At 42.0% G+C, this 19,928-nt stretch overlaps 1 protein-coding gene across 7 annotated transcripts in view; it reads right to left on the bottom strand.

The window, feature by feature from the left end:
- Window positions 1–19,928, bottom strand: part of EXOC6B (exocyst complex component 6B) — a 448,390-nt gene that overhangs the window by 355,579 nt on the left and 72,883 nt on the right. For all 7 annotated transcript variants that reach the window (XM_037898400.2, XM_037898402.2, XM_037898398.2 and 4 more), the window contains exons 4-6: window positions 17,559–17,649; window positions 17,410–17,455; window positions 13,739–13,943 (exon numbers count right to left, since the gene is read on the bottom strand). In XM_037898400.2, coding sequence (XP_037754328.1) covers window positions 13,739–13,943; window positions 17,410–17,455; window positions 17,559–17,649 — 342 coding nt within the window. The remainder of the gene's footprint in view (window positions 1–13,738; window positions 13,944–17,409; window positions 17,456–17,558; window positions 17,650–19,928) is intronic.

Here is a 19,928-nt window from a genome sequence, read left to right as displayed (position 1 = left end):
TGCCTACCTACACTTAAGTCCCTAAGGCTTGTTACCCTGAAATACCCTTTTATTGCTGTGTTCTGTGGATTCATTCCTCTTTATGCTTCTGATCAATGGCACAGAACTTTCACATTTTCCACCAGTTCCTGTATAGGAGTAATCGGGTGGTCTTTTGCTGTAACCCTCACTCTCCTCACCCCTCCCCCACCTTTCAGTCTGTACCCTTTACATGTTTTGTCATCAGTTAAATTTACAGTACAAGATCTTTGGAGCTTTTTCTATGTCCTCTGTGAAGCCTCAACATAATATGGGTGTCAGTTCCTCTATACTGGTAAAAAGAGTAGACCCAAGCTTAATTCTCTATGGGGATAAAGCTGCCTTCTGCATGCCTTTGGCACATGTTGGATGCAGTATGCTAGGTTGCGTGTTATACATATGTAACACCGACAGACCCCAGTCGGCGGCGGGTGGGAACAAACCTGGGATCTTGGAGCTTAGTGCATGAGCCTCTGCTGCATGAGCTAAAAGCCATATATCCCTTAGCTAAGGCTGTAGAGCGGACTCAATCTCTCTCTCTAAGTGGTCTCCGTGCCACTACATAGGACAGAACACCACACCCAGGTGGTGTGTGGGTTACACATACACATCCGGTTAGTTACATTTCCTTAGATTCAAATACCATGAAAGCTGGTCCAGAAACACTTCCCATGTCACTCTCCTCCAATCCAGATGGCTTGTGGCAGATGCCCACTGTAGTTACTCCCTTTGTTTTTCACTTCTTGTATCATTAAACCAAAATATTTCACTATCACACTTTCCATTGTAAAATTAAATCTCAATCTCAGAGTAAATCTCTGACGGAGTGCTATATCTCTCCCCGCTGAAAAGAGGTCTGAAGTACTTATGAATAACATAATGCTACTGAAAAACAAGCTGCGTGCCCTGGAAGCAAATGGTCTGATCTGATGTTGAATCACCAAGTAGTCTCGAAGTCAAAGCTTCATTTGTAAAACGGGGATAATATTTTCTAACCTCACAGGGATATGAATATTTAAGTACTATGCAAGTACTGAGTCTTATCGTATATCTTATGGCCCAAGCAATGACAGTGCATCAAAAGCTCTATCCTTCCCTGTTTTCCGACTTACCACTTACCTTCTGAAGCTGAGCATGTGTTATACTCTAGAACACTGAGGATTTCTCCTTCCACCAATGCTATATATTCCATGGACCAAATTCAAACCTGCCTTCAAAAGAGAACTGCACCTGCACACCAGCGCTTGATTTAGTCCCAAGCATTCTTCCTTTTATTTCCTAGTCACTATTTAATAGGAAATGTCCACAGCACTCTGCAAGCAAAACCAAGAGCCTGCTACTGAGTGGCTCTCCTGAGCAGCATGTCCCTTTCTCTACAACGTGTAAGAAGACATAGGAGTGGGTCCCACCTACGACCGCTAACAAATCACTGAAAAGCCTGACTTGCCTAAAACTAGGTTCTCAATGTAAACTGTACCTTTATTGTTTGGATGGTTTAAAATAAAAGCCTCTGACAAAAGTTAAAAAAAAAAGAGCTAACGATCTATGTCAGGCAAGTAAAATATAAGAGAAAAGTTTAGGTGAAGGAAGCAGGGTGGGATCCGAAATGGACCATAAGGAGGTATTTGAGGAGAAGAAAGTCAGTTGGTACCCAGTAAGTGGGAAAGTGATCCAAGCATAAGGAAGGGCACATGAGAGAGAAAAGCTAAAGTAAGAGACACACACAGGAAGCAGTTAGACAAGATTTCCCTTGTTTCTAACCTCCAGTGCACATAATACCTGGCCTTTCAATCCCAAGAATGGATTTCACATGGCCCAGCAAAGCCCAAAAGAGTTCATCTCACTAGTCTATGGTACTGCATTAATGATGATACTCTTATATTGCCTGCCACCATTCCCTCTCTCTCGTCCTGAGAGAGGTTTTGATTCCCCATAAAAATAAACCCATGAGATACCTACAAAAATTAATAAAGCGCGGTTATCAGAGACTTTGCATTTCAATTATCAACCGCATTCAAAGGCTGCAATGCTTGGGTGACTCCTGAATTCAAACAAACGCAATCATGTGTCTGATGAAGACATTCTTACCCCTCATCAGCCTTCTCTAATCTCCCATCCAACTGGAGAGGGGCAAGATTTAATGTAAACTGAAGTGATTGTTCAATAATAAAAAAAAATGGAACACTGGTCTAAATTTATTAGGTATGTGAATTTAAAAAGTATGTCAGGAGGCTTAAATGGCCTGAATTTGTCAGCAAAAAAATTTTTTTTTTAATAAAAACAAACTCAAAAACTTGGTTTGCTGAAGGATTTCACTTTTTTTTGATCACACACACCCCATTTGTAATTTGTATAGTAGTGTCAGACAAAGTGTGCTCAATGAGTTAGAGGCTATGGAGCATGCTCCCTTAACATTAATCATTAAGATCCATTGTAAAGTGTAGTAGTCCCTTAATATGTTCTATTTTAACTCATTTCCTCCTCATTAGCACACCAGATTCCAGAATTTCCCAATGAGCTGAAATGCTCTTTTGTTGCGTTTTAGAGGGTGCACCTTTCCATATTACTTGTCATCTGCTCAAATCTCAAACTGAAAAGGGCTGGCCCAGGTCAGTAACTGTGAACACCTCCAAAAGTCGCATAGCAAAGATGGTGACCCAGGGGGTGTTATGTATAGTGGACAACATGCAGCCAGGGAAGCTATCTTTCAGATGAATCATAAAACATAAGTCTTGCCCACTGGTGGGTCATTATAGATCCCATGCCCAGACCAAACTCCAACATAAAGCTTTTAAAACAAACCTCTGCAGTTTTAAGTGGATACAAAATTCTAGGCACGTCTGGGATCTATCCCTGACATTGTGAAAGACTTGCTGCATGATCTCAGACAAGTCACTTAACCAGTCTGTACCTTACTTCCCCCAGTTGCAAGTAAAATTACTGGTCTTTCATCCATCTTTGTAAATTGTTAACTTCTGCAGATGAGGAGTTCCCTATTCATGCACCGTACTACATATTCTGCTGCCCTACATCCGATGAAGTGAGCTGTAGCTCACGAAAGCTCATGCTCAAATAAACTGGTTAGTCTCTAAGGTGCCACAAGTACTCCTTTTCTTTTTACGAATACAGACTAACACGGCTGTTACTCTGAAACCGTACGTTAACATGGGCTCCCAGAGCCTTACCAACTTTACTTGTAATATCTACTGTCAGCCTTGGTACAGTGACTGGAATATCCACCAGCTACAGACAGTAAAGGGAAGTTGCAACATACACACAATACAAGCACCTAATACTGAAAACTTTTAAAGGGACTTTTTAAAATAATTAAAAGGTTGATTAATTTGGGAAACTCTTAAATGTTATTACATTAACACCTAGAGAGACCAACCAAGACTGGAGCCCTATTGTCCTAGGCGCTGAGACAGCGCCCCAGCAATGAAATGATATATATATAAACTGAACAGTACCCTTTAGCTGACTTCAGTATGGTATTCCCGATACCCCAGATAGCTACAGTCCTCTGGCACAATAAGTAGGCACAAGGTAAGTTAAAGATGGCTGGCTTCAATTTGATATTTCTCTGCTTTTGTTAGCCTTTTTTAGTGTAGCTTGAATGTTATGACAGTTGGAGGATGAAAGATTTATTCTGAGAAACATCCCTGGGTTTCAGGAGTTTAAAAAACCTAAAAAGCAACTATAGGAAAAGCTGGTCCAGCAACTATAGGGCTGCCCTATAATTAAACTTTTGAGTTTACTTATGAATGATGTAGCCACGTCTCTGACCAGTTCCACAGAGCAGCCTAGCATGCTACAGGAATACTATAGTCCCTGTGGCCATTAGTCATAGATACACGGAACTAAACAAACTCTGTGATTTAGCAGTTTAATTTTTGAAGTCATAAAAATTTCAGAAGAATCCCCATTAGTTAATAAAATTTCTATAAAGTATAAATGTTAAATACAGACTTAAAGGCACAGAATTCCTCTTAAATAAACAGAAAAACATTCCATGGAAAGCCAGGAAACATTAGCATAAAAGTTCTTTTATGATAATAAGCACATTTGTGCTCAAATCTTGTGATGTGGGGAAAAGCACAGGAAAGCATAAAGACCTCAAACAACACGCATCACGGGAACAGAAACATGCTTATGTCGGCAAACGTACCTACCACCACCTCCACAGCATGGCCCACATGTGCCGTTCGCCTCCACCTCCACTGAAATCCTCATCCATTCCTCCATCTCCTTCCTCCTGGGCTGTTAGCTTCCCCAAGTCCCAGTTCCCCAGACTCCAAGCCTGGTCAGAATGCTGCAGCCTACCTCCTCACACGTACAAGGAAGCCCTCCTGCATCACATCTACTTTCGGCCAACTCCATTGGCTCTTCCATTCATTTCAGGATCCACTTAAAAATCGTTCTTAAAATCTTCCCTTTAGTTATTCCAACTCTCTCTGCTTGCGTCCCTGTGCCATCTATTCTTGTAGCACTGGTCTCCTGTTTGGTTCTCCACACAATCCCCCTATTGTCAATGCAAGAGTCTTCTCCTCTGCATCTCCTGCTATCCTGAAAAGCCTTTTTGCGTCTTCCTACTTCATCTCTTTTTCAATCTCAATTCTAAACAGACCTTTCCCTGTCTCAGCTATTTGTGTAAGCTCAAAAGCATCTTAGGTACAATTCGTATGAAAGATCCCACTGTTTGGAAGGTATTACACGCCAATATTTTTGCCTCTGTTTTGGATGAAAATAATGCTCATGAGAGAGTTACACAGACAGACAGGCTAGTATCAACACTACCGCCCACACATCTGCTACTTGCACAGCTTAGCCAACGTACCTGTCCTAACTTGCAATAGTATCCAATCCTTTACTGGCTGTGTGCGCCTAATGCAGAAATGGCCAGCCACGAGAGTGCAGTTAATCACTGGAACATACCAGGGATGTGGTGGATTCTCAAACACCTGTTGTCTTGAAAGAAAAGATATTTAGAGTCCAGAGCATTTTTCAACAGTTTCCAACAATTTTAAAGAGAAACTATAAACCTTTGAGGATCTCACCCTGACTGTAACAGAATGTGTAGACAGTATTTGGAGGAAGACACTTTATTGAATCTCTCCTAGGAAACTTTCTGATTAATTATACAGTGAATGGCAAGTGCTAAATGATCAGCTCAGTCAGTCGTAAAATGGTTGGAATGCAATTTTATATGTCAAATCTTAATGAAGTAGCAGCCTAAGATTAGAAGGAAAAATTAAAGATGAAATAAAAATGAATATTTCTTTTTACACAGGCATTTTGTACTGAAATAAAATGTAAAGCCTGTTTATTTTCTCAAGCTATTTCTAATAGGCTCGAGAAGAGGCGATTTTATGATGGCTTGACAGTTTAAAAAATATTAATCCATTAAATTAGTCTCTCTCTGTCTGCACACACGTGCACTACATGGTTAACAAAAACATTTTAAGTCTTCTCAAACTTGTGTGTTTTAAAATGGCATCTTTCGATTAAACAGCTGTTAACAGTAAAATAATCTACTACAGAAAGACATCATGCTGTTTCACTGTTTCCTTGTCAATCCCCTTCCTATTTGTCTGCTTCATGCACCTGCTGCCTCTTGTCACAAGCCTAGACTGCAACAGGGACTGTCTTCATAGCATTTGTTTGAACAGCAGCTGGCACAAGGGGGTCCCCAAAGATACTAGTTTAATACAAACAACAACAACAGTATCCAGACTAAGTTTCTACTGCAGTTATAGTATTTCAGAAAATCAGTTCCAAGTTACCAAATTACCCAGATGGGGAAAAACAAGAGTGAAATTAGAATAGCGAAACAAAATAGCTAGTCTGACATTGCACCATCACTAGGTGACCTGGCTGGTCCTTTTAACAGGGTTTTTCCCCTTTAAAGTTACTCTGCTTTTGTCAGACTCAACATTATTTAAATTTATTGTCTTTTTTGTGCTTGTTAAAGAAAACATCTGGCATGGGACAAGATTAAAGCATTCAGTGGACACGCTGAAACCTGAGGAATACTTTATCAGTGCTCGGCCATGTCTGTAAAACAAGGTCCCATAGTAATAAGCACGACACGGGGATCTTACGAGCACATTAAGAACTAACCTCAAACTTGGCATTGGCGTATGCAGCCCACGTGGCAGGGGATCCTAAGACTGAAACAGGGCAAGCACGAAAGGCAAAGCACAAGCAACGACCTTTGGAATAGATCTGCTCTTGCCAAGAGTCTGACACACAGTAGAGCGGGGACATTCTCCGCACAATGCATTCAGAGACGTACAGTTAAATCTAATTTACTATAAAATATACATACAAAGAAAAAACAACTTCCATATGTGTTACAGAAGATTACACAAAGTTTAAAAATCTTGGGGATGATGATAATTAAAAACACTGCACAAAATGCATTTCTTAACATTTTTCCCGGGCCATCGAAAGGCCAACAATCAGCATCTGGAGTTCTAGCAGCAGTCTGAGAAAATGTCATTCTATCCCCCTTTCCAGAGAGGAATTGCTTTGCTCATTTGGCTCAGGATGGTGTGCATGTGTTTACATTTAAAACGAAGCACTGGGACATAGCAGGATTTCCCAATAATACTGAAATTGCCACATGCCACGTCTCAACTTATCACCATCAATTCAAATAAATTAACTGACAAGAACGTCCTCAGATGTTTGGAAATATGTCAGCCATTGTGAAAGCAACCCAAAACAGAAAGCTGAATAGATTCACACTAGGTCCCAACCAGCCTCAGATCAGGGTTCTGAAAACCAGCTAACCCTTTACTCGGCCAGTGGTTCTCAACCTATTTCCCACTGTGGGCCGCATCCAGTACTATCTGTATGGCCCTGAGGATGTCACATGGGCCGCAGCTTATGCTGATTGTGCTGCAAGTGGCCCACGGGCCACAGGTTGAGAACCACTGATTAGTAGCACCCTATACAACAAGTCATCCTCTTGGCTTCAGTGGAATCACACGTTAGTTACTATTCAACCTCAGGGCATCCCAGTGTCAACCCAAATCTGTAAGAATGCAAGACTACTGAGGAGATATTTCAAACTTACAAAGTTCTTATCATCCAGGGCACGTAAATATTAGTTTTCCATGATCATCATGGCAAAGGGCAGGCAAGCAAGTAAATTTCTGCCTGGGCTGGTAAATACTCACGCCAATTCTGCAATTGCTTTCTATCACATTTAACTATTTGGCAAAGTATTGTGTACAGTAATGTTGCTATTTACATTAAACAATAAATGAACGTGTCATTTACCTTCCACCATTTAGGTGTGCTATTATTCGATACTCCCAGACAAAAACTCTGTAAAGAAGCAGTTAAGGCTGAGAGAACACATCAGTAATTTAAAGTAAAAACCATACAGGGATGTTTGTACCTCAAAACTAAGCATTATAAATCCAGGGAATTCAGAGTTCAGATGAAATTTAAAAGAAATCCAAACGTATTAGGGTACGGAAATGCCATGTTTGAATGCCTTAACAACCTTAACTTCAACCTGTAATGATACCACGAATAACTCTACAATTATAATTAATGTATATTAGCAATTGTGGTCTCAGATTAAATGGTTTTTAAAAGAAGTTAGAAAAATATGACAGAAATCTGACGTCTGTGCTGACATTTTCCTTTTAAACAGCAAGTGTAGCATTATGATAGCAGCATATATGCAGATACACTTTAGTGATCTTTGTCCAAACCTTAGCAAGCAATGAAGTGCTCGATTATATATAAAAAGGGTAAAGCCTAGTACAAAGCAATTTCAGAAAAAGATGCAGTCAGGAGATCTGTATTCTATTCTCAGATCTGCAAATGGTACTTGTCCAGTGTCTCTCAATGTAATTTAATTTTTATCAGTTTCTTGCTTACTTGCTTTTCCCACAGGGCTGTTACGAGGCAGTTTTTGAAAGTGCCTTGTGTTCCTCAGATGAATGACATCAAGGAAGTGCAAAGTATTGTGTGAAAAGCCATTGCACTCCTATCTAACACAGATTAATATTGATTATATCTCAACAGATTTTTAAGAGATTATATTCGTTCATTTGCGTGGCTGATATGTTTTACCACTTTCTAGGAATACATACCCCCAAGTCACATGTTACACCACCTCAAAGATGTCAAAAAATGTTATGGGTCTATATTTTCACCATACAATTGTTATATCTGGCTTGAAATAACAGGATCTGTGGCTAAAAATTAAATATCACCTTAAAAAAAATATGACCAGAATACCAGCACATTTAGACTCGTAACAAGAGTTCACTACCTACTCAACATAAACTGTGACAATTCATCCTACAGATGCTATGAAAAATATGCTTGTTTCCATCTGTCTCTTTGAAAAGCAGGCTGAATGTTTTTGGCCGTCCAGACATAAACTTTATCCGATAATGACTTTTGGATTGGTTATTTTTGGCCCCCTATGTCAAAACGCGCACAGTGCTCACACTGGATACTTAGCATGCAGCACCATTTTAAGCGACCTCTTTCACACGCCTGAAACGTTTCCGATGTTAAGCTATATAAAACAAATACATACTGGATATCATCAAGTGTTAATAAGATGTAATGCATTCCCAACAACTCAGATCTTAAAAAAAACAGGTTCACGGGGCCAAAGTCCAAAGCAAGTTCAACACCGAGACTCTTTCATCTGCCTAAGTGCTATATATTTAGTAACAATATGTGAGGCAGCAAAGATTCCCATGGGATAACAGGTAATGAGGTTCAGAGTTAAAACACACACACACGGCAAAGGAATTAAAAAACAGTTTCTCAATGGAGCAACACAAAAGTCTCCCAGTTCCTTCGTAAGACTGACCCCAGGAACTATGACTTGACTTCACCCCCACTGTCAGTTTCCTGTCCAACAGAGGAAGCCAAAGAACTCCCAGTATCTTTGAATGCCAGCCAGAGACATAGCTACAGCTTCCTGTGTTCCAAGACAGATCATTCCGAGTATCATAAAATGAAATTCTCAGCTCTTGTCATCGTTGGCCTCAGATTCGTAATGCTACAAAAACATCATTTCCTTCACCATCGTATCAAACTCCTTCTACTCCCCACTGGCAAAATCAGAGAGTTGAACAGAATTTATGCTATGCTCATTTAACCCGAATGCATAGGCCCTATCGCAGCCCACTAGAACTGCCAATCACTGTTCAACACTCCCAGGCCAGATATTATTACGGAGTGACTATCAATCAGAAACCGAACAGATTAAGCAAAAGATATAGTGATGCAAGAAGTGGTGTTGTAAGTCAGCAGGGGGAGCTCTTTCCTTCAGTTCCATCAATATGATGTGAAGGGACACTGTGCTGCTGGCAACACAAAATTTAGGTCCCTGGTCATTTTTGATCACTAAAGATCACATGGCACTTTTTGCCAGAGTAAACCCAATGCACTGGTCAAATTCCAACTTCCCTTGCAGTGTCAATTGGAAGTGGCATTCTTTGCATCATTTCCTAAGGTGCTATGTAGTGCTGTTGTGTGTTTAAAAACAAACAGAAGGCCCCAACCCAGAGACAGATGCACTTCAGCCATGGATGAAGCAAGCCCTGTTTTACAGTTTGCATCTTAGTTTAATAAGCCTGCAGAAATCTTTGGAATCCTTTTGTACAAAAGGTGTTATAGAAATGGAAGCTGGCAGTACAGCGTATTCAAGATTTCTAAATATTTGCTACTTAGTGAGTCATGCTGTCACATCTCCTCTGTCCAATAGTCTGTTTCGCTTAGCATTTTATTAACTTCTGCCTAGAAGAAAAAAAAATTCCTTCTTAAACTTTTCCCCAAGTAACCAAAAGATACTCAACAGATCCTGTGCAGCCTCAAAAGGGTCACTGGGAAAAAAACCTGTAATCCAAAGTAATGCAACTCAGTTCAGAAGCCTTTAAGACCAAAGGGGTGGTGGATGAACAGGAAGGCAGCATAAGATCAGCACTACTGACGCACATGAGGCAGTGATCAGAGAGAAAAATCTTCAAAGGGGGCAAAAGAGACAGCAGTGCTTAGTGAAGACCAGATCCAGGGGTAACCATAACAATAGCCAAGAGACTTTACCTAGGGCTGAAGATCGAATCAGAGAGCTAAGGGTGAAGAAGCCAGAGGCAACAGGGTTGCATGGGTCTGTCACAGCTCCAGTCAAGAGCACCCCTAGTCTTAGGCACTCTTCACATCGCTGTGAGGGGATCCAGCCACAGAATCCCGGAGGGACTTAAGCCTCTGGAGTCTAAACAAAGCCCAAGTGCTGCCCCTAGATATAGTCTCAAGGCACAAACGCTCTGTCTAGTATGCTCCTTGTGAGAGCTACAACCTCACTATATATGGCCCAGTCCATGGAACCAGTGCTGACTCCTCAGGCTCACCACACAGCTCAACCACACCCTCCCCCAGAATCCCAGCCCTGTGGATATTCTGGGCCCACAGTTCACCTGTTCAAGGGCACGTGAATAGCGTAACACAGCACAGACTTTGCAGAGGGTTCTAACACCATTGCTCTTTACTTAATTATATAAGAAATACACAGCTCTATACTAAAATAATAAACCCCATATGCATTTCCCTGCCTTAGTTTCCTTACCACTCCAGAGCATTCTTTGGGATGGGGAGAGGGTCCACACGAGCCATCCAGGTTCTTTCTGTTGTGGTGCACAGCTTGTGTTCTGAAACGTGGAGCCTTCCCCCCACAGCACACTTTCTCTGACCTTGTTGGTCCATCCACATCTTCTCTCCTGCCCCATGTTTCCAGTGCGGCTTACCTGGTCTCTCCTCCCGCCCACCGCAAGAGACCCTTTTAAAACTCCAGCTTTGTCACCTTTGTCTCTGTCTGGTTTAGGAATTTTCCACTCTCTCCTCTTCCCTCCCCCGAAACAAGTTGAAGGAAGTATCTTCGCCCAGCTCCAGCCAACCTATTGTCATTCAAGCGTTTCCACCTGTTGACATCAAATGATACATCGGCGGCATGTCTGTCACAGAGGTAACAGATTCTGTGACTTTCTGTGACCTCCGTGACTTTTGCAGCGGCCGGTGCGACTGGCTCCAGGGGAGCAGCAGCAGTTTGGGTGTGGAAGAGGGTTCAGTGCTGGGGAGAGGGTTGGGGTGCAGGGCGGCACTTACCTAGGGGGTCTCCCCAGAATTGGCAGGCATGTCCCTGCAGGTCCTAGGCAGAGGGGCCAGTGGGCTCTGCGCATGGCCCCTGCCTGCAGGCACCACCCCCGCAGCACCCATTGGCTGCAGTTCCCAGCCAATGGGAGCTGCAGAGCCAGTGCTCATGGTGGGGGCAGAGGCCCCCTGGCCTTCCCTCCCCCTAGGAGCTGCAAAGATATGCCTGCAGCTTCTGGGCAGCTGGGTAGGGAGCCTGCAAGCCCCTCCAACCCTCCTCCCCAGCACTAGCAGGGGTCCCGGGCCACACACACACACACACTCTGCACTCGCGGTGCCCCCAGACCACACCCCCAGAATCCCCCAGCCCAAGTTTTAGTCAGGGGTATATAGTACAAGTCATGGACAGGTCATGGGCTGGGAAGCAAACAAAAATTCACAGCCTGTGACCTGTCCATGCCTTTTACTAAAAATACCCATGATTAAAACGTAGCCTTAATCATTATCCCTGGCCTGGCAGGGATGTGACAGCCTTGTCAGCAAGGGTGGAATCTACATACATCCAGGGGCATCCCATGATACAGCAATTTCACAATAACTTCATCATATCAATCAAAACTCGTAAGTTGTACAGGCAGATTCCCCAAGTCATCACAGGGTCATCAACATACAAGTTGAAGGAACCAAGACTGAGGGAGGAACAGAAAGTGAGACACACATTTAACTCATAGACGAAAGAGGACAGTGATGGATAATAACTACCTGGAGGGGAAGAGGATTGGGGAAAAGAGAGACTGATTATGTGTAGTTTGAAAAGACTGAAGGTGGAAGAAAGAAGTGTTGGAAGTAACAGGAGGGACAGCGTGTGAGAGAGAGGAGGAGACCCCACCATGAGAAAGGCTGTACCAGATGGGAAGTGCCAAGTTTCAGTGAGTGCAAGGAGATGGAGGGACATGAGACATGGATCAGAAGCTGCAGCATATATGTTTGAGGTGGCTCAGCCACTCCACTGGGAGTGGCAGAAATGAAAGGGGAGGTGGTGAGGATGAGACTAGTCATGTATGGGAGGAGAAAGGGTGCAGGTGAAGGCTAGGGCAGGGTGATAAGTGTCCTCGCCAGAGATGGAGAGACAGCAGAGGAGGAAGCAATGTGGGATGTGGATATGCGAGGATGAAGAGATGGATTCATCAGACTCTTACTCTGCCTACCTATTCCAGGGAAAACACAGGTGTATGTGTGCACCTCTCCCCTGTGTCACCTCTGCCCACAAGGCACCAATGCATACTGCTATGAGCTTTCAATATGCATTAACTAGCCTCACCCCTGCCCCCAATGTCACAACGACAACAACACTGGAAACTAAAACAATCAGACAGAACATCTGCAAGCCCTTATGTTCCAACAATTAGCAAGCCTCCTTAGCTGGACATGGAGCGTATTTGAAGAACAGCACATTCCCTTCATTAGTTGGACCCCAAAAAACGACTGAAAATGATTACTTCTTTCCACGCACACGGCAAAGAATGACCTTTCAAGAAACTGGGTTGGCTTTCATGGCCAGAAAAAAAAAAAAAAAAAGTCTTTCCATAAACAATTAGTCCTCTAGTAACTGTTAGCATCAGGTAAATTCAGAACAGTTAATAAGACCAATTTAAATACCAGGAGACAAAAAAACCACTTTCCAGACATTGTTACTATGTGTGTCTGAGTCTCTGACAGGAGGAGATGATCAGAGCCATTTTCTTTGCAGATTCAGAGATGCTGACTTGACTTAACGTAAGTACTAGGTAGAATGGAAAAAGTTTGCTATCCATTATTCCCAAAGTAATGGAGCTCAGAGTAGAAAGCCTATTCTATATTCTGTTGCAGGAGGGTTTTTGAACAAGGACAACAACACAGCAAACACAACAACATGAAGGAAACCAATTAATGGAAAAGATTGTAGAAAGAATGACATTTAGAAGACAAAGAAAAAATCATTGAGAAGTTTTAAAGAATAGTGAGAAAAGTGGTATTTCCTTGCTGTAACTAGTTTTGGGGTTTTTTTAATACACATTTATGTACAATTAACCAGGGATCGCTTTCAAAGTCAATGCAATGGCAAGGTATTTGTAAAACATATAGTGTAAAAATGCACCTACTATTTTGAAGGAGCTCAGGATGCAGAAACAAAAGCATATTGCATGCTAATGTTTTACACTGACCATGGGAAATTGACACTGGCTCTTTCAGCTCTGTAATTTTTCACTACACACAGCACAGCAGCACAAATGCCATGTTACATTGCTAAATGGGAGATCTGGATTATACAACGCACCCCGGCCTCCTAGACTTTGGGCTACTAGAAGTCTAGGGCAAAGTACAGAAAAACATGTCAGCGCTTTGCAGTTGCATCAGAAACAGAAAACAGACACCCCTAGCAGCTGTAGAATAAAGGATCATTCAGTTTCATATGGCAACACTTATTTAATAGTTAAAGCAGTTTTTGAAACATTGAACTACAAACGTTAAATACTCTAGCATAGAAAAGGACAGTTAAAACTGAACAGGCATGCTAAGCTTATCAGTAGAATGCAACACAAGACCCTACCTGTTTCATCGCTGTCTCTCCAATCTTGTCAGAGTGCTTACGAATGCTCTCCAGAAAGTCTTTGAGGTCTGACATGGAAACGTCTTTTATCTCTTCACGCAGTTTAGGGATATTATCCACCATGATCTTGCAGAAGCGGTAGTGGCTCACCTGTGGCAGGTATGTATGCTCAAGGTGCTCTAATGTCTTCAATGCAGGGTAATGTCTGGGAAGAGTGTAAATCAGATTCAGAAGTATATAAGACTATTCTGCTGTTCCACTTGACATCAGAGGATGATGGCAATAAATTAGCACTTCTATATACCCTGGATCTCAAAACACTGTACAGAAGTACACACACTTCAATGCTCCTGTACAATATAAGGGAGAATTATTCTCACATTTGCAGTTAGATAAACTGAGGTTTAGCAAGATTAAAGTGTGGACATACTCTGAGAAGTGACTGTGTAAAATGGCTCTGCTTTACTAAAGAGATGTCTGTCTTGTGCCTATTGAGAGTCGGCTCTGGCTACCTGTCTAATGATTTCAATATTGCCAAGCACTGTTAAAAGCTTCCCATCCTAGAAGTGGCTGCATTTAAGTGGCGGATCAAGTAATTCCCATATATCCCTTACATACCGCACAGGGGTGCCGTAAGGCACAGCATTTGAAACGTACTTTGAAATCCCTGGCTAAAAGGCGCCATAGGAATGCAAACTGTTATTCGTACCCAGCTTCTTCATTTATTTATTTTACTATAGTGCCAGAGGCCCCCATGAGAATCCAGACTAAGTGCTGCTTGGGATACAACGACCGTCGTTGGCCCAAAGAGCTTTGCTCTGATGCTGTTACTTCCATTCCTAGGTACTTCATATTTGAGCATGAATTCACATTTACATAGCACTCACCTTCCATCCAAAAGGACTAAGCTACACTAGCTAATCGTGAACATAACAGATCTGACGAAGGGAAAACCATCAGAACGTTGGTCCACCTAGCCCAGTATCCTGTCTCCAAAAGTGACTGACGCCAGATGCTTCAGAGGGAATGAACAGACCACAGCAATTTATCAACTGATCCATCCAGTCATCCAGTCCCAGCACGTAAACCTGGACTATGGAGCTGTTAGCGATATCTCTGAAAATTTATTTTGATCATCACTAACATGTCTCTAGGGTAAAATAAGGTAACCATAACAGGACACAGTTTTGGAGAGGTAATACAGAATACCATGTCCAAAGGGAAAAGCTGGGGAGGTGAAAATTTAAGTAGGAACACAGCAGAGATGAAATTTGGCCAGGAGAACGGGAGTAAAAAACCCCAACTCAAACAAAATACGTGCTTAGGCATAAAATATGCACTACCATGTCACTTTAAAAAATAACACTCAAATCTCTTTTCAAAACAATTGTTATGTAAACAGAGAGTCAAGTCGGGGAAATTATTTTAACTAAAAATTGAAAGGACCATTAAGAGCAGCAGTCACATGGTTTAACCTTGTAACATGGGGCACTATTTACATTACAGTGGGGTACAAAAAGCTATTTACAATAAAATGTAATCCCCTCTGGAGAGAGAAACTTAAGAGTGGATGGAAAGCCAGAGCTTAAACTGGAGGAATAAACACACATTGGGGTTTTGTTATATTTTAGGATATTGTTTATTGAAGTAGAAGATGCTAAAATGTGGCCTGCAGAGACAGTGTGTGTTCACTGATGAGGTCTACGACTGCCTGCCGAAAACAAAGTCTAAAATATCTGGAGCAGGGAGTAAGTGCAGAGGCCAGTGATTCTTATTAATGAAGTAATGCAGCTTTAGCCCCACAGTCCCTGGTGAGTTCTTAGCACAAGCAAGGCTTCCAACTGTGTTCTGCTCTCTCGGACAAGAACAGCGGCGCCTCAACCCACTTCAGAAATCTGATATTTTTGTATCTAACAACATCTTACATGAGGTTATCTTTCACCCCAAATGATCCCAAAGTGCTTAACAGGCTACATGCACAGAGGGATCATTTCACCAATGAAATGCAAATGCTTTTGGGGTGAAAGAATGGCAGCCAGGTACACAGATGGGCAAGAAGGCATTTTTGGCCAAGAATATTGCCCTGGTGATCTCACATGTACAAACCCAGAGCAGAAAGGATCTCATACTTCACTCTCTTGCCTAAACTGGCCACATACAATTTAGTGAGACTTTATTGGCATAAAGAGCTGTGCAAGCGTTACCAAAGAGGACATCCCTCAGCTGTCAGCCAGTGGTTGGAAAAATCCCCTTAGAGCCATACACTGTTTTGGGGGTTTGTCAGCAGTCCGTCTGTCAGCAGTGTTGAATCCTAATGCAGTGACAGGTTCGTGCATCGAGCAATATCTCCGCCATCCCTCTATTTCTCCCAGGCTCAGGTACAATTTTTCCTCATCACTTTGTGAGACTAATGAGTCCTGATCATCTGAGGAAATCTCTCTCGCTTCCTTGTATTTTGGACACTGGAGAAGGAAGCGTTGGGTCTCATTCTCTCCTGTCCTGTGGGTTGCACAGTCAATCCTCTCTCGGTTTGGACTGTACTTTGCTCTTCGTTTCCAGCATGTCACACACAGTAAACCAACTGAGACTGGGTATTCAAACCTGAAGTTTACACTACCAACCCATCCCCTATGGGTTATCAAGAAAAGAGACAGAAGGAGACAGCTGCAAAAAGGGCAAGTTTTGCTGCTTTAGTAAATGGAGCCATCAAATCCAGACAAAAACTAAGTGTTCAGATTTTACTTAAATATGGCGCTCAATAATAATTTCTGTGCAAGTCAAAATGAATCAATCAAAAGAAAAATGGAAGTGATTCCCAGAATCAGTTCATGGAAACACTATATAGAATGAGGGAATCATATGGCATATGAATTCCCTTCAGTTCACACCACTGCGATCAGATCCAGCCCCCCTCCCCCACAAACACACACACAAATAGCTACGAATCCCAGCTACAACTAACATTTTTATGGACATTTCATTGGTCAACAGATAAACCCCTCACCAATGCTATGCACATAGTCAAAAATGGACAAACTAGTAGGCTACTTTATACCATGCTCAGACATACTAATGGGGAAAACCCCTTACTGAACAGCTAAATAACTAACTAACTTCTAAGCTCGAACTTCCCCCACTCTAGTCTGACTTTCAGGTGCGAGGCGTATCAATTTACCCAAGGCTCTGGGGGATCCAGAAGCACAGGGGCTGATAGTATTTGTTGGGTAAAGGAATGAGGGGGGAGGCGTTTCATGTCTAGTCAGCTATTTCTGGTTTGCAGCAACTGCTAGTTCAATGTTTTTTATGTGACTGAATGGTGAGCCTAGGATAGGGATTTTGTGTGTGTGTGTGTGTGTGTCAAATTGAAACATATAAATAAAAATATAAGTTACTATGAACCTATTCACTAGAAAAACATGGTATATGAGGAAAGATTATACGTTGTTAAAACTACTGTTCTAATCTGCACCTGCATTTGGATTAGACTGATGAAAGGGTGAGCAGAAGAGTGGTTTGAGAGCTACTAATGAGAAATTAGATAGTTTCGAAGCTGAGCAAACTGCAGTATAGATCTCTCAACTCCTGAGAACCTCTTTCTTTGTTGAGTTTAACTTAGACCTCCAGATTGGTGCTTTGTGATTCTTCAATATGCATCAGTCTGTAAAATTTACCTTTTAGATTTCATTTGCTCTCTCAGTTTGCTGTACATCTCCAGAACTGGGGAGAAAAGAAAAAACATACATACATTAAAGACAAAATATATTAAATTAAATCTAGATGAAACTGTACAAGTTACAATGATCAATTTCAGATTCCTCACCAGGAAGACACAATGTTAGTTTATCAACGGTAGCAGAAATATTTCTCTGTTGTAGTCGACATTGCTTCAGCTCTTCCATTGCTACTACCAACTTAAAGAGAAGAAAATTAAATTAAATTATGCCAATAGTGGTAAACAAACAGCTTGTATGTACATCTCTATGGTGTACTCATCTCTCAACAAGGTCCCAACAGTAGGTCTACAACAATGCCTGCTAAGAGCGCTAAGGAACTCATTATTCACCCATGGAGTAGGGAAGAATTTCGAACCCACAGGAAGTTACTAAGCAAAGTTTTATGTCTGTGTAATGCAGTAGGTTAGACTGGCTCATTGTGATCCCTTTTGGAAACAATCTATGAACTGTACTCCACTCCACACATACAAAACAGTATGGTCCCCCTCCTAGCATAAGGAAAGCAAGACTTTATGGATGCACAGGAGCCAACAAACAGAGCTGTAAACGGGAGTTTGAGTGGGAGTTCTATTAGAGGAGAAAGGAGGAAGCAAACCCCTGGTTCTTAGGGGCAGAAAGTGAGGTTTTTTGTGGGTAGTGTGTTTGTTCTGTTATGTGTGGGGGTCTTTTTTTCCCTTTTTCGGTTTGTAGAGGCTGGTAGGGGGCAGCGTGCTGTGAAAGAAGCAGAGCCCTGATTGGGGACCTATAAAAGCAGCCAAACAGCCAGCCAGTGGCAGAGGTGCAGCAACACAGGAGCCAGCGAACACAGGTGTAAACAAGGGAGTTTGAATGGGAGTTTGAAAGGGGAGGTGGGGGAAGGAGTGCGTGTGGTGTTCTGGTTTTGTTTTGGGGTTTGTTTGTTAAGAACATAAGAACAGCCATACTGGGTCAGACCAAAGGTCCATCCAGCCCAGTATCCTGTCTTCTAACAGTGGCCAATGCCAGGTGCCCCAGAGGGAGTGAACCTAACAGGTAATAATCAAGTGATCTCTCTCCTGCCATCCATCTCCACCCTCTGACAAACAGAGGCTAGGGACACCATTCCTTACCCATCCTGGCTAATAGCCATTATTGGACTTAACCTCCAGGAATTTATCTAGCTCTCTTTTAAACCCTGTTATAGTCCTAGCCTTCACAACCTCCTCAGGCAAGGAGTTCCACAGGTTGACTGTGCGCAGTGTGAAGAAGAACTTCCTTTTATTTGCTTTAAACCTGTTGCCCATTAATTTCATTTGGTGGCCCCTAGTTCTTATATTATGGGAACAAGTAAATAACTTCTCCTTATTCACTTTCTCCACACCACTCATGATTTTATAGACCTCTATCATATGCCCCCTTAGTCTCCTCTTTTCCAAGATGAAAAGTCCTAGCTTCTTTAATCTCTCCTGATATGGGACCCGTTCCAAACCCCTAATCATTTTAGGTCCCTTTTCTAATGCCAGTATATCTTTTTTGAGATGAGGGGACCACATCTGTACGCAGTATTCAAGATGTGGGCGTACCATGGATTTATATAAGGGCAATAAGATATTCTCGGTCTTATTCTCCATCCTTTTTTAATGATTCCTAACATCCCGTTTGCTTTTTTGATGGCTGCTGCACACTGCGTGGACGTCTTCAGAGAACTATCCACAATGACTCCAAGATCTTTCTCCTGATTAGTTGTAGCTAAATTAGCCCCCATCATATTGTATGTACAGTTGGGGTTATTTTTTCCAATGTGCATCACTGTACATTTATCCACAATAAATAAAAAGATGTGGAAAAGGTCTTTTCCACATCTTAAGCCCATTTTGTTGCCCACTTACTTTTGTGAGATCTTTTTGAAGTTCTTCACAGTCTGCTTTGGTCTTAACTATTTGAGCAGTTTAGTATCATCTGCAAACTTTGCCACCTCACTGTTTACCCCTTTCTCCCAGATCATTTATGAATAAGTTGAATAGGATTGGTCCTAGGACTAACCCTTGGGGAACAACACTAGTTACCCCTCTCCATTCTGAAAATTTATCATTTATTCCTACCCTTTGTTCCCTGTCTTTTAACCGGTTCTCAATCCATGAAAGGATCTTCCCTCTTATCCCATGACAACTTAATTTACGTAAGAGCCTTTGGTGAGGGACCTTGTCAAAGGCTTTCTGGAAATCTAAGTACACTATGTCCACTGGATCCCCCTTGTCCACATGTTGGTTGACCCCTTCAAAGAACTTTAACAGATTAGTAAGACATGATTTCCTTTTACAGAAACCATGTTGACATTTGCCCAACAATTTATGTTCTTCTATGTGTCTGACAATATTCTTTACTATTGTTTCAACTAATTTGCCCGGTACTGACATTAGACTTACCGGTCTGTAATTGCCAAGATCACCTCTAGAGCCCTTTTTAAATATTGGTGTTACATTAGCTATCTTCCAGTC

Source organism: Chelonia mydas, chromosome 4 (genome assembly GCF_015237465.2).
Source record: "Chelonia mydas isolate rCheMyd1 chromosome 4, rCheMyd1.pri.v2, whole genome shotgun sequence".
Lineage (NCBI taxonomy): Eukaryota > Metazoa > Chordata > Testudines > Cheloniidae > Chelonia > Chelonia mydas.
The sequence above is the reverse complement of the archived record's forward strand: the minus strand, read 5'-3'. Positions and strand labels throughout refer to the sequence as shown.